The sequence below is a fragment of the Cervus elaphus genome, chromosome 20 (genome assembly GCF_910594005.1).
Source record: "Cervus elaphus chromosome 20, mCerEla1.1, whole genome shotgun sequence".
NCBI classification, from domain to species: Eukaryota; Metazoa; Chordata; class Mammalia; order Artiodactyla; family Cervidae; genus Cervus; species Cervus elaphus.
Window position 1 is genome coordinate 132,961,579 of NC_057834.1, and position 12,717 is coordinate 132,974,295.

Genomic DNA, 12,717 nt, shown 5'->3' on the forward strand with positions numbered 1-12,717 from the left:
GCACATGCTCCATCAATACGAGGCGTCACAGCCTGAACGGTTCGGTGCGTTTTCCCAGGGACCCACATTTTCTTCTCAACAGCTTCCTCATTTTTGCAGAACACAGAACACGCCCCAGGGAGATCACGCCACTGGCCAGAAAGCAAAATGTGTCCCCATTCCTGGTTCTCCTAGTTCGCTCAGCAGGAAACCACCTCCAGCAAGAGCAGAAGTAAATCAGGAAACACAAACAAAGGAAGCTCTTACCTACCCTGGGGACAGCGTGGACCTCCTTCTCTAGCTTTAAATCAGACAGGCCTGTTTTCTTGCTACTGGCTTGTTTCCTGACGCATCTCTCTAGGTGGCTTCTAATTTCAGCATGAACACCATTGTTTCCTTCTCACTCTGACGGAGGGTAAAAAGGAAACCACGCTCACCAGGAGCTCTCCAGGGAAAGGGCTTTATGCAGAGGAAAGAACACTGGGTTAATAGGGACTATGGGTCCCGTGAGCACCGATTTCGTCTGGTTCACATCCACCGCCTGTGCCGGGGGCAGCATCTCACACTTGGGGGTGCTTCTACGCTTCTGTTAAATGGAGCTTCTGAACTTGGGACCCTCCAGTAGCACAGGCTTCTGTTCCTCTGTGGCTCAGAGCAGAATTCGCTAGTCCCCCTTGCTTAGTGATGCTCTGGTGTGGACAGTTTCTATGATGGAAAATGTCCAAGGAAAGAGTTGAGGTTACCTGTGAGACCATCAGCGTAAGAGTAAGAGTAACACTTCCTTCTCTCCTCTCTTTAGTCATAGTGGAATTCACATAACATAAAATGAAGCCTAACATTTTCCCAGTGAACAACTAGGTGGCATTGAGTGCCTTCACTGTGTTAAGGCAACCACCACCTGGATCTAGTTCAAAAGGTCTTTATCACCCCCAAAGGAAACCCTGCAGGCATTCAGCAGTCACTCCCCATCTGTGTTTTTTCCCCTGTGCGTCTTCTTTCTCACGCTCCAGGCCCGGCGATGTGGCAAAGAGTGTAGGGGAACCTTTGCCTCCGGAGGAGCCGCAGCTGACCAAGCCCGAGATGTTTGAGAACCCCCTGTACGGGTCTGTGAGCACATTCCCGAAGCCGGCTCCCAGGAAAGAGCAGGAGTCCCCAAAGATGCTGAGAAAGGAGCCCCCGCCCTGCCCGGACCCAGGAATCATGTCACCCAGCATCCTGCTCTCCAAAGCCCAGGAAGCCGAGGGCGGCAAGGGGACCGGCAAGCCGGCGCCCCCGCCCGCCCCCTTCCTCAGCCCCACGCCCCGGGTCCGCTCCTTCACCTGCTCCTCCGAGGGCCGCCCGCCGGGCGGGGACAAGAGCCAAGGGAAGCCCAAGGCCCCGGCCGGCCCGCAGGTCCCGGTGCCGGTCAAGAGGCCCATCAAGCCTTCCAGGTCGGAACTCAGCCAGCAGCCCCTGCCCGCCCAGGGACAGCGGCCGCCCCTCCCGGTCAAGAGCCCGGCCGTCCTGCACCTGCAGCACTCCAAGGGCCGCGACTACCGCGATAACGCCGAGCTGCCCCACCACGCCAAGCACCGGCAGGAGGACGCGCCGCTCAGTCGGACCGCCATGCAGGTGCGCTCCGGGCGCGTGGGCAGGCGGGTGCGCATGCGCGGGAGTATGCCTGCGTGGTCGGGGGGTGCCTGTGAGTGCATGCGTCTGCTGCAACCCACCAGGCTAGGAACGTGCTCTGGTGCGCGTGGGCTCTCATCCACGGCCATGTATGCCATAGACCAAACCGACCCAGGAGTGGGTTCCAAGAAACCCTGCCCTGGGAACTGCAAAGGAGAAAGGAGGTGAAGACAGGATTTGAACCCAGCCTGGACCCAAAAATCCCTGCTCCTACAATTGAAGGGTTAAAGGAGAGGCTGTGGGTAAACTGAGTCCTCTATGTCAGGCCTATAAGAATCAGTTCAGTCGCTCAGTCCTGTCTGACTCTTTGCAACCCCATGAACTGCAGCACGCCAGGCTTCCCTGTGCATCACCAACTCCTGGAGCTTGCTCAAATTCATGTTCATCGAGTTGGTGATGCCATCCAACCATGTCATCCTCTGTCATCCCCTCCTCCTCCTGCCTTCACTCTTTCCCAGCATCAGGGTCTTTTCCAATGAGTTAGTTCTTTGCATCAGGTGGCCAAAGTATGGGAGTTTCAGCTTCAGCATCAGTCCTTCCAATGAATATTCAGGACTGATTTCCTTTAGGATGGACTGGTTGGATCTCCTTGCAGTCCAAGGGACTCCCAAGAGTCTTCTCCAATACCACAGAAGAATAAGGCTTCATAAATATAAAAGAGCCCAGATCATTTCTATTTCATCATCATCATTAGTGTTAGTTCTTTAAAATTGCCCAGTGTTTTAGAGACTTCATACTCAATGTCCCCTTCCTTCTTATAAAACATTTCTTTTTGAGCAAAACAAATAATGGTTAAGAGCAGATTCTGGAGCCAGACTGTCCTGGGTTTGAATTCCAGCTCTCTACCCCACCCCAGTCTCTGACTCTGGGCCTTGAGCCCCAGTTTGCTCATCAGTCAGTGGATGAACAATCAGTGGAACCTGCCTCATAGGTTTACAGGGAGGACTAAATTTTGTTATATATCACTACTGTATGTTACAATTTACATGTAAAGTATGTATTATCTATTACATATTATTTCATATATATTACATATTACTGTGTATGCACATAACACATATACACATGTATTAGAATATGTGTAAGTTCTGAGAACAGTGTGCTGACTCTCTTCAACACTATGTCAGGGGAAGCCTGCTCTAGCTTGGGGAGTGCAAAGACATGGGGACCTTGAGTTAGCTGTGTCCTGGCAATGATGCAGTGCTGAGTCTTCTGTTCTTGTCCTGCAGTGAAGCCCTTGGTGAGCCACCAGTGAGACAGGAGCCCAGAAGAGCAATGCGAAGCCACTAGGACCCTCTCCCAGGACCCCTGTTCACTCCTCCTACCCAGCTTCCTGCGCAGGGCTTCGTGTTTTTCCGGAGAGGGCCTAACTTCTGTGTGGTCAGCAGGGCGCACTGGCTGTGAAACCTGACCGTCAGTGCTGAAGTTGGAAGAAGCAGCACACCGGATGGGCACCCAACAACCCGCACACCTGGGCCCCCAGCTTGATCTTGGTACTTGGGACCCAAGAGCCTTGTTGCGGCTCGCATTTTGAAGAAAGGAACTAGAGTGCTGATTCCTGGGTGGAGATACAAGTAATAATAATATTAATAATAATAATGGCTACATGTGTGGAGCACTCAGCACCTGCCAGGTACCGTGCTAAGTGCTTTATGAACATTACAAGTTGAGTCTTCAGTCAACTAAAACCACATTCCCAGACTGCCCCACCCCCTTCCAGTTCAAAACAGTATGTCCTGAGTGGTTTGGACAAAGCATTAAAAATTAAGGCCAGTGCCCTCCTGGAATGAGGCAGGGCTTGACCTTTAGGGAGCTCTGAGTGTGTGGTTAATTTAGGGTACAGTGAACCTGGCCTTGTCTAGCTTCAGTGATGCAAACTGCTATAGCTAAAGCCGCTGGGATCCAGCTGAGCCCGTGTGAACAGGGATCTCTCTGGGTCACCCGAGTTCTTCAGTCAGAAGTAGAAGGAAAATAAATTCCTGCTCTCCAGTAAAGAGATCTGGCTTCAGCCCAGACTGGTGATGCCAGGCTTGTACCAAGTCCCCTGTGCCCTCCTCCAGGTGGGCAGGCACCGCTAGGCCATGGAATGAGCCGCGCCACAAGCCGTATCTTATCGAGCTGAAGGAAAAGTCTTTGCTGTTCCTTAGTTGCTACAGAAAACCAGCTTTCCCACTCGGCTGCTGGGGAGGGTGGGCCTCTTGGTTCCTGGCCCTCAAAGCAGTCTTTTCTTTCTGAACTCTGTGGCTTTTGGCCCTGCTTCCTTGGTTACTAGGAGAATGGACTGGTGACATTTTTGTGTGTCTGTTGCTTTTTGACCTAACGAAATTAATGTAGGAAACCAAATCCAGAAGTGTGTGTGAGTTCAAGAGGATGGGTACGCATCTCACATCCCCATGTCTATCAGTCCGTGTGACCAATAAATTGTGCTTTTCTCAGCTCCCATCTGTGTGGCATTTCTTCCTGATGTTCAGCTACAGATGTGCTTCTAGGCTGTCGGGGCTGCTGAGCAGCCGCCCAGGGAGGGGTGGTTATGGAGGTTTGCAGTGGAGATGGGCCAGCATTGTCCCGACAGAAGGGACTCTGTAGAATGGATTTGAAGTTGGCCAAGGACCAGGAGGCTTCCCCTGGAGGCTAAGTGGTAAAAAAAAAAAATGTGCCTGCCAATGCAGGAGATGCAGGTTTGATCCCTGCGTCTGGAAGGTCTCTTGGAGGAGCGCACAGCAACTCACTCGAGTATTCTTGCCTGGAGAGTTCCACGGACAGAGGAGCCTGGCCAGCTACAGTCCATAGGGTCGCAAAGAGTCGGACACGACTGAGTGACTGAACAACAAAAAGGACCAGGATTCGCTGGAGATGGCACATGTCTTTGCGGGACTCCAGGGATGCCCTGCAGCCACCAGTTCCTCCTGGCTTTTGTAAGTGTTCATTGCTGAGCTCCAGAGACAGTAAACACGTGTAAACAATCTGCCAGGTTGAGCGCTCCCACCTGCAGGAGCAGCTTGCACTGTTCATGGGTCAGGGAGCAGCGCCCAGCTCAGAGGGCCAGCATGGATGTTGCCTGGACCCACCCCTGCCTGGAATGGACATCCAGGCCCGCCTCACCATTTCTGAGGGCTCCCAAAAGAAGTGACTCCAGGAGCAGCTGTGGTCTGAGTTCTGGCACCCTGAGCAGGTTCAGTGTTCCCCCCACCACTGCCCCAAGCGCCAATACCAGCTGCCTCAGCACCAAGCAGGACTTTGACTGTAAGCTGACGGACGGTGGGGCCCTCCCTGATGCCTGAAACTGCACACTGTGAAATTAAAGGCTTTTCGCTCTCGTCCTTTCAGCTGCTCAGCCCTGCACCCACCCACCCCTCAAGGTCCCTGACCACCTTTCTCCCCAGGCTTGGGTCCACCACCATCTCTAAGGGCCAGATCTCTCCCCCATGTCTGCTTGCTTCCCACCCTGGGCCTCCCAAACACCAGAGTCCCTGTTCAATAAACAGCAGGATGAGAGGGGAACCCAGAGATTCCCACCACTTTATCACCTAAAGTGATTTACCTCTGTGTGGTTTTAGCTATTCTTCACCAAGCTCCCTAACCAAGGAGGTGGATTAAACAAGCTTTCCTCACAAAGGCGGAGAAGGCAATGGCACCCCACTCCAGTACTCTTGCCTGGAAAATCCCATGGACAGAGGAGCCTGGTAGGCTGCAGTCCATGGGGTCGCTAAGAGTCGGACACGACTGAGCGACTTCACTTTCACTTTTCGCTTTCATGCTCTGGAGAAGGAAATGGCAACCCCCTCCAGTGTTCTTGCCTGGAGAATCCCAGGGACAGGAGAGCCTGGTGGGCTGCCATCTATGGGGTCGCACAGAGCCAGACAAGACTGAAGCGACTTAGCAGCAGCAGCCTCACAATGGCGTCCTCTGCCCCTATGGTGAATTCTGTGTTCCCTGAGGTTACTGAAGCTGCTGCACTCACTTTTTAAAATGTTTTTAAGAAGCAATTTTTTGCTTCATTGCATGATAGGAAAGCTGGTTGGAAACCGCGGATCTGATGGCCACAGGAGGTGCTGAGATCCTGCAGGCCTCTCTCAGCGGCGTGCGCCTGGCGTCTCCACCCGCGATATGGCGGCCGTGGCTCCTAGTGTCGGGGTCGGCTGTGCCGCTCCTCCACCCTGGGCTGCAGGTCTTTTTCCATGCCATTTCCCCCACCCCCCACCCCATAGGAGGGAAATGAGTGAGTCATTCAGAAAAGCTCTCCCCCACAGCTAGCTTCTCTATCCCAGCCTACAGGGTCTCTCATCGCATGTCCTTAAAATAGCTTCTCTCTCTGGCAGACTAATTTCCATGGAGATCCAACGATCTGAAGGCCTAGAAGCATTCTGCAAGGCAGCAAGCCCAGCTCGAAGCCTTCACTCCAGCAGAAGAAGAGCCTTTGTGATGCAAATGTGTGGTCTCACCACCCCCCACCCCAGACACCACCCCTCTCCAGCCCCCGCCTTTCAGCTTCCTTTCTGGGAAACCCACACTGTGGGGGAACAGCCCCGGCAGGTAGAGTCCAGGCACAGTCTCCTTTCCCCTCAGCTCCCAGCGTTCCACCGTCACTGGGCAGGGCTGGGAGTGATTCTATACTAGGGGTGAAGGCTTGCGGTCTTCCCTTAACCACACGTTAAAGGCGTGTGCTGGGCCTTAGGGTCAGCGCGCTGATCGAGGGGTCCACCTCAAGGAGGGCTGGTATGTACCGTGGGCTGCGGAGTCAGGAGGAATGAGGTTTAAATATCTTTTGTTTCCTAAATATGTGATCTTGTACCAAAGAGCGTTTCTGAGCCTCAGCCTCCTCATCTGTAGAATGGGCAGAAGGGAGCCTTGGGCGTGGTGTGGGTGTGCGGATTCAGTGACCACGCATCTGCTCCTGGCACGTCATAGGTGCCCGGTGAGCGCATTAGTTCCACTTCCTAGGAGACAAGATGGTGTGGGAGGCCTCTCAAGGGTTCTCCTTGAGGAGCAGGAGGAAAAGGTTCAGGCAGCAATGAGGGAGGCCGCTGAGCTGGGGACTGCAGGGGGGTCACCAACAGAGGTGGGTAGAGGCCTCCCCCGTGTGGGCAAGGATGTCACTAACAAAGAAGGTAGGGACCCAAGGGGCAGGGTGAGTCTGGGCAAGCCTAGAAGACAAGCAGCCTTGAGGCCAGATGGGCTAGCTGAGGCCCGGGGACTGGATGAGGCAGATGGGCAAGTTGAGGCCAAGGGGACCAGCTGGGTCACTTTACCTACACAGATGGAGCAGCTCTGAGGACCTGAGCCAAGGGGAGCAGACTTGGGGACTCATAGGGAGCCCCTGAACTGGTGCTTGGCCGGACACCACAGCAGTGCCGGTCGGTGCTCCTGGCCATTTGGGACCAGCTGGCCTTCATCTCAGTCATCCCACAGCAGCTCCGTGACCCGCACGGTCCTGGGCCGCTCTGTCCCCTGTGAGACTTGGCTCTGACGTGTCTGCTCCTCCCTCCATCGGCTTCTTCCTGCTTCCCGCGCTGCCGAGGAAATGACTCACAGCCACAGCTTCACCCTGCAGGGGCTGGAGCGATGACAGGTGGCTGCTCACGTGGGTAGGAAAGTCAAGGGTGAGGAGGCGCCCCCCGGAGAGGTCAGAGGAGGTCCCTCTCAGGCGCTCCCCCGAGCCTGCTTCACCTGAATCTCAGCACCCCAGTGGGGACCTCAGCATCTCACATGCCTCACCTCCACCTGGTGTGCAGAGCAGAGGCGGGGCGCCAGGAGGAGTGACCGGGGGACACGCTGGCGGGGCCCCTGAGAAGGAGGGGGCAGGGCCGAGGCCAAGGCCATCCTCTGCACTGCGTGGAATCAGGCTTTAGTGCACGGGATGCAAGTTGAATTTTCATACTTCATGTTGAGCACATCCCCAGAAGTTGTTCGTCTCGCTTCAGTTATTTTAAAAGAGCATTCCGTGTACGTAGTGCCTGAGAGCAAACTCTGGAGCTGGACTGCCTAAATGTGCTGAAGCGTGTCAGGCTCCATGCAGGCCTGGAGGACCCGAGAGGAATAAGACGATGGCCCCGGCTTCCAGAAGAGGCAGATGCACAAACCAGAAGTTACATTGCCGTGTGTGGACAAAAGGCCATGCGATGATTTCCTCCAGGGTTTGCCGGGAGAACGATTTAGGATTAAGTATTTAGAATGATTGCCCCTGTGGTGTGATCGTAGATCTTGATCTTGGAGTCCGGGGCACCCCCAGCCCCACTGCCCACCCAGTGTACGACCTTGTCTAAGTACTTAACCTGGCCTCCCTTCTCCATCTGTACAAACAAGGGAATAGTAACATCAACCTCATGGGGTCCTTGTGAAGATGAGATCTACTTGAGATAAATCATTCTGGCTGCGGGGACTTCCCTGGTGGTCTAGTGGTTAAGACTCGGAGCTTCCATTGCCGAGGACATCGGTTTGATCCCTAGTCACAGGACTAAGATTCCAGATCTTACATGTCGAGTGCAGTGGAGCCAAAAAGACTTCCCTGGAGATTTTCCCAATGCAAGGGTCATCGATTCAGTTCCTGGTCAGGAAACTAAGATCCCACATGTCCCATGGTGTAGCCAAAATAATTAAAGAGATGTCATCTTAAAAATAAAATTCACTCTGAAGATGAAGATGAAAAAAAAAATTGTAACCAAAAAAGTCAATGACCCTGAAGGTAAAGAAGAGAAGCCTTAAATGCATTCTTTAGAAAAAATTCTTATTAAAAAGATAAATAAATAACCCTGGCTGCATGTCTACCCTGAGCAAATGTCAGTTGTAATCAATTTGATGATCTGACAGAACCACGTAATTCTTCATGTTTCTGTCTTAGCCTTAGATGCTTCAAAGGTCACTGATGTAGAAGCTGCCACGAACATCTCAGAACCCCTCCTCCTGGGTGACTCCCTCACTCCTGGCTTCTAGGGCCAGGTCCTGGTTCCAGATCTGACAGATCACTTCCTTGGGTCACACTCATGACCCTTGGGATAGGAGAACCCAAGCCTTGGACCTGGCAGGTGTGACTCAGCCTTGGCTCCAACGCCCAGTGTCAGCAGGGCTCCATCAACAGCAGGGCTGGGTCTCCTCGAGATTTCTTCTGGTCCTCCTATATTTTCTCCAGTTTGTCACCAGGAATCCATCCTGTCCAGCTAAGACCATTGGGTGTCGTTTCTGGGGGCCCCAAAGAGCTCTGGTACAAACAGTTCTTTATGTCTCAGTGCAGAAAAGGATTCAGTGAGGGGCAAAGTGATAGATAAGTGATTAGAACAAGATGTGTGTGAGGTTTACAAGCAGGCAGGCGAGAAGTTCTGTGCCCCAGGAACTTACTGGGCTCCAGTTTTATAAACAAAGGAAAAATGGGGAGGGGGAGAAGACTTTCTTTGTCTTTCTTGAGTAGATGGCATGCTTTCATCATCAGCTCCTCCTGATGCAAAGGAGTTTTCTTGTTTCTACATGGTAAGGCTAGGCACACAAATTTTCATTGTTTCTGTGTGCTCAGAGCATGTCCTAGGGATCACTAACTTACTGAGCTCACTGGGCAAAATGTGGTCTCCTGCCACCACCGTTTTACTGTATGGGGGGCATGCCTTGTGCTTCTGCGGCATGGTTTTGTTGCTAAGCAAGCCTGCTTGGTTTTATGGTGAAGCAAACCTACTTTCTGGAGTAATCATTCACTTACAGGGGTCTCCCATATTTTCTCTACTTGCAATCCCCTCGTGGGATTAACTACTTAATCACCTACTTTTTCCCTTTACTCTGTCCCTATCACAGCTGTGGATGGACTAGAACAAAGCAGCAACAGGCCTGGCACATACGAGCCTTCATTTGCAGGAGTTAACCTGAGGAATTAATCCTTCTGGAACTAAAAATAGAGACAAGGGGTGCTCACCATGGGGTCAGGCCCTTGACCTTGGCACTGTTGACGCCAGGGGCCAAATCACTCTTCGTGGGGGCTGTCTGTGCTCTGTAGGGCATCCAACAGCACCCCTGGCCTCTGCCCACCAGACGCCAGCACACTCCCCACCAGACATCGCCAAGTGTCCCCAAGGGAGGGGAGGGGCACGTCACCCGGAAGTGGATAACCGCCACACTACGCATCCCCTGAGAAGTATTTTTTGGAGGTAAAGACTCTCAACATTCAGAAAACTAAGATCATGGCATCTGGTCCCATCAGGTCATGGCAAATGGAGAATCAATGGAAACAGTGACAGACTTTCTTTTTTGGGGCTCTAAAATCACTACAGATGGTGACTGCAGCCATGAAATTAAAAGACGCTTGCTCCTTGGTAGAAAAGCTATGACAACCTAGACTGCATATTAAAAAGCAGAGACGTTACTTTGCCAACAAAGGTCCATCTAGTCAAAGCTATGATTTTTCCAGTAGTCATGTATGGATGTGACAGTTGGACTATAAAGAAAGCTGAGCACTGAAGAATTGATGCTTTTGAACTATGGTGTTGGAGAAGACTCTTAAGAGTCCCTTGGACTGCAAGGAGATCCAAACAGTCCATCCTAAAGGAAATCAGTCCTGAATATTCATTGGCAGGACTGAGGCTGAAGCTGAAACTCCAATACTTTGGCCACCTGATGCTAAGAACCGACTCATTGGAAGAGACCCTGATGCTGGGAAAGAGTGAATGAAGGCAGGAGGAGAAGGGGATGACAGCGGATGAGATGGTTGGATGGCCTCACCGATGCGATGGACATGAGTTTGAGTAAAGTCTGGGAGTTGGTGATGGACAGGGAAGCCTGGCGTTCTGCAGTCCATGGGGTCACAGAGTCAGACATGACTGGGCGACTGAACTGAAAGGCACTCATTCTGACATCTAACCACAACTACTAAAAGCTGGAGACTAGGAGAAAGGAGGCACTTCCCATGAATTCACTGACACATTGCCAGGCTGTTAGGCTCCTTCCATTTCAAGAGACAGACATGTGGAGGTCACCTCAGGGGCTGGGGTCTGTCACCAGGGCACGTGGAGGGGAGGAAGTTGCACAGACTTGCCTCAGGGGACTGGGGACAATAGCAGCCCCTGAGCGGGCAGGGTACGGAAGACTGTGAGCCCAGGCTTGGCCCTGGGGCCCCTCTGATGGGTGATCATCACTCTGCTGCCTTTTGCCTCTGCTGGGTCCACAGCCTTCACTTGGTATCTTTTGTTGTTTGTTTAGTCACTCAGTCGTGTTTGACTATTTGCGACCCCGTGGACTGTAGCCCACCAGGCTCCTCTGTCCATGAGATTTCCCAGGCAAGAATACTGGAGTGGGTTGCCATTTCCTTCTCCAGGGGATCTTCTCGACCTTATCAAACCCTTGTCTCCTACTTGGCAGGCAGATTCTTTACCACTGAGCCACCTGGGAAACCTTGTATATCCAACATATAAAAGTTTCAGGGAGGCCAATTTGGGGTCAGCTAACCTCCATTAGCTGTCTTATGAGTTTGGGTTTCCCAGAAACAGACCCTGAGACAAAACTTCCAAGTGCAAGGGAAGTATTTGGGAGTAACTCCAGGAAGCACTAGAAAGGGAGTAAGGGATTGAGACCAAGAAGGGAAGGAGGCCAGGAAAGAATGCTCCTGAAGCTGGTAGCCACTGTGGCCAAATGGGACTTAATGTGCGGACGCCAGCGTGGAACACGCCTGTGTCATGAGAGAGCTGGGTGCTTGCACACCTGCTCTCAGGAGCCACGGTTAAGGGCTGCCCCTGGGGTTGTTAATTCCTCAGCCAATTGTTGATGTCTTTTCACTGGAAGAGACCTTGATGTTGGGGAATATTGAAGGCAAAAGGAGAAGGGGGCGGCAAAGGATGAGATGTTTAGATATAGCATCACGGACTCAATGGACATGAATCTGAGCAAAATCCGGGACATAGTGAAGTACGGGGAAGCCTGGCATGCTGCAGTCCATGAGGTCACAGAGTCAGAGGCGACTTAGAGATTGAACAACAAAATGGGGAGGATGTTAATTCCTCAGCTGATAACACAAGCCTCTACAACAAAGCCAACTCGGATGGCCAGAGACCACCCTCAGGCCTGAAGAGTCACACGTGGGTGGTGGGACTTGACAGGTGTGACGTGGGTGGGGTCCCAACACGTCTGCTCTGCCACCTGATAGAACCAGTGCTGCCAGTTCTAGAACCACATCAGCCCCCCAGCAGTGGCCTCTGCTGTTTCTATTCTGTGCTCAGAGGAACTTCTCTGAAGGGATATTTAGTGTCATTATGTCCCAAATAATACAATAAGAGACTGAATATACACAAAGATGGTGTCCAGAGCATCTATAAAAATAGATCTCTGACCCACAACCTGCAGAAACCTGCCCAGGAAACCAAGCCTTCATCCCGAGTAACTGGCCCAGGAAGGTAGCATACTCTAAGTCAGACTTGGAGGAAATGAGACCACTGTCTCTGCTGACAGTCCAGAAAGTCAGCTGTTGTTTAACAGCTCCTGGCCCCAAATGGCCATGATTTGATTAATAACAGACAGCTTCTCAAATGTTTGTCCCCATTTCCAACTTAGGAACAACCAGAGGAAGCCAAGTACGGACCCCAAACCAGCCACGCAGGACACCTCACTTGTTGTTGGTCACCTCCAGCTCCCCCAGGCCCAGGGTCCCCTGTCAGTTCAGTTCAGTCACTCAGTCATGTCTGACTGTTTGTGACCCCATGCACTGCAGCACGCCAGGCTTCCCTGTCCATCACCAACTCCCAGAGCTTGCTCAAACTCATGTCCATCGAGTCAGTGATGCCATCCTCCCATCTCATCCTCTGTCGTCCCCTTCTCCTCCTGCCTTCAATCTTTCCTAGCATCAGGGTCTTTTCTGATGAGTTAGTTCTTTGCATCAGGTGACCAAAGTATTGGAGCTTCAGCTTCACCATCAGTCCTGTCAATGAATATTTAGGACTGATTTCCTTTAGGATTGATTGATTTGATATCCTTGCTGGCTAAGGGACTCTCAAGAGTCTTCTCCAACACCACAGTTCAAAAGCATCAATTCTTCAGCACTCGGCTTTTTTTATGTTCCAACTCTCACATCCATATGTGACTACTGGTAAAACCATAGCTTCGACT

General features: G+C 52.1%; 1 protein-coding gene across 1 annotated transcript in view; it reads left to right on the plus strand.

The window, feature by feature from the left end:
• INPP5D (inositol polyphosphate-5-phosphatase D) overlaps positions 1 to 4,087 on the plus strand; it is a 149,433-nt gene extending 145,346 nt beyond the window's left edge. Inside the window, exons 26-27 of the mRNA XM_043876283.1 lie at positions 990 to 1,590; positions 2,877 to 4,087. Of these exons, the coding sequence (XP_043732218.1) occupies positions 990 to 1,590; positions 2,877 to 2,879 (604 nt within the window). The 3' untranslated portion in view covers positions 2,880 to 4,087. The remainder of the gene's footprint in view (positions 1 to 989; positions 1,591 to 2,876) is intronic.
• Positions 4,088 to 12,717: the final 8,630 nt, after the last annotated feature.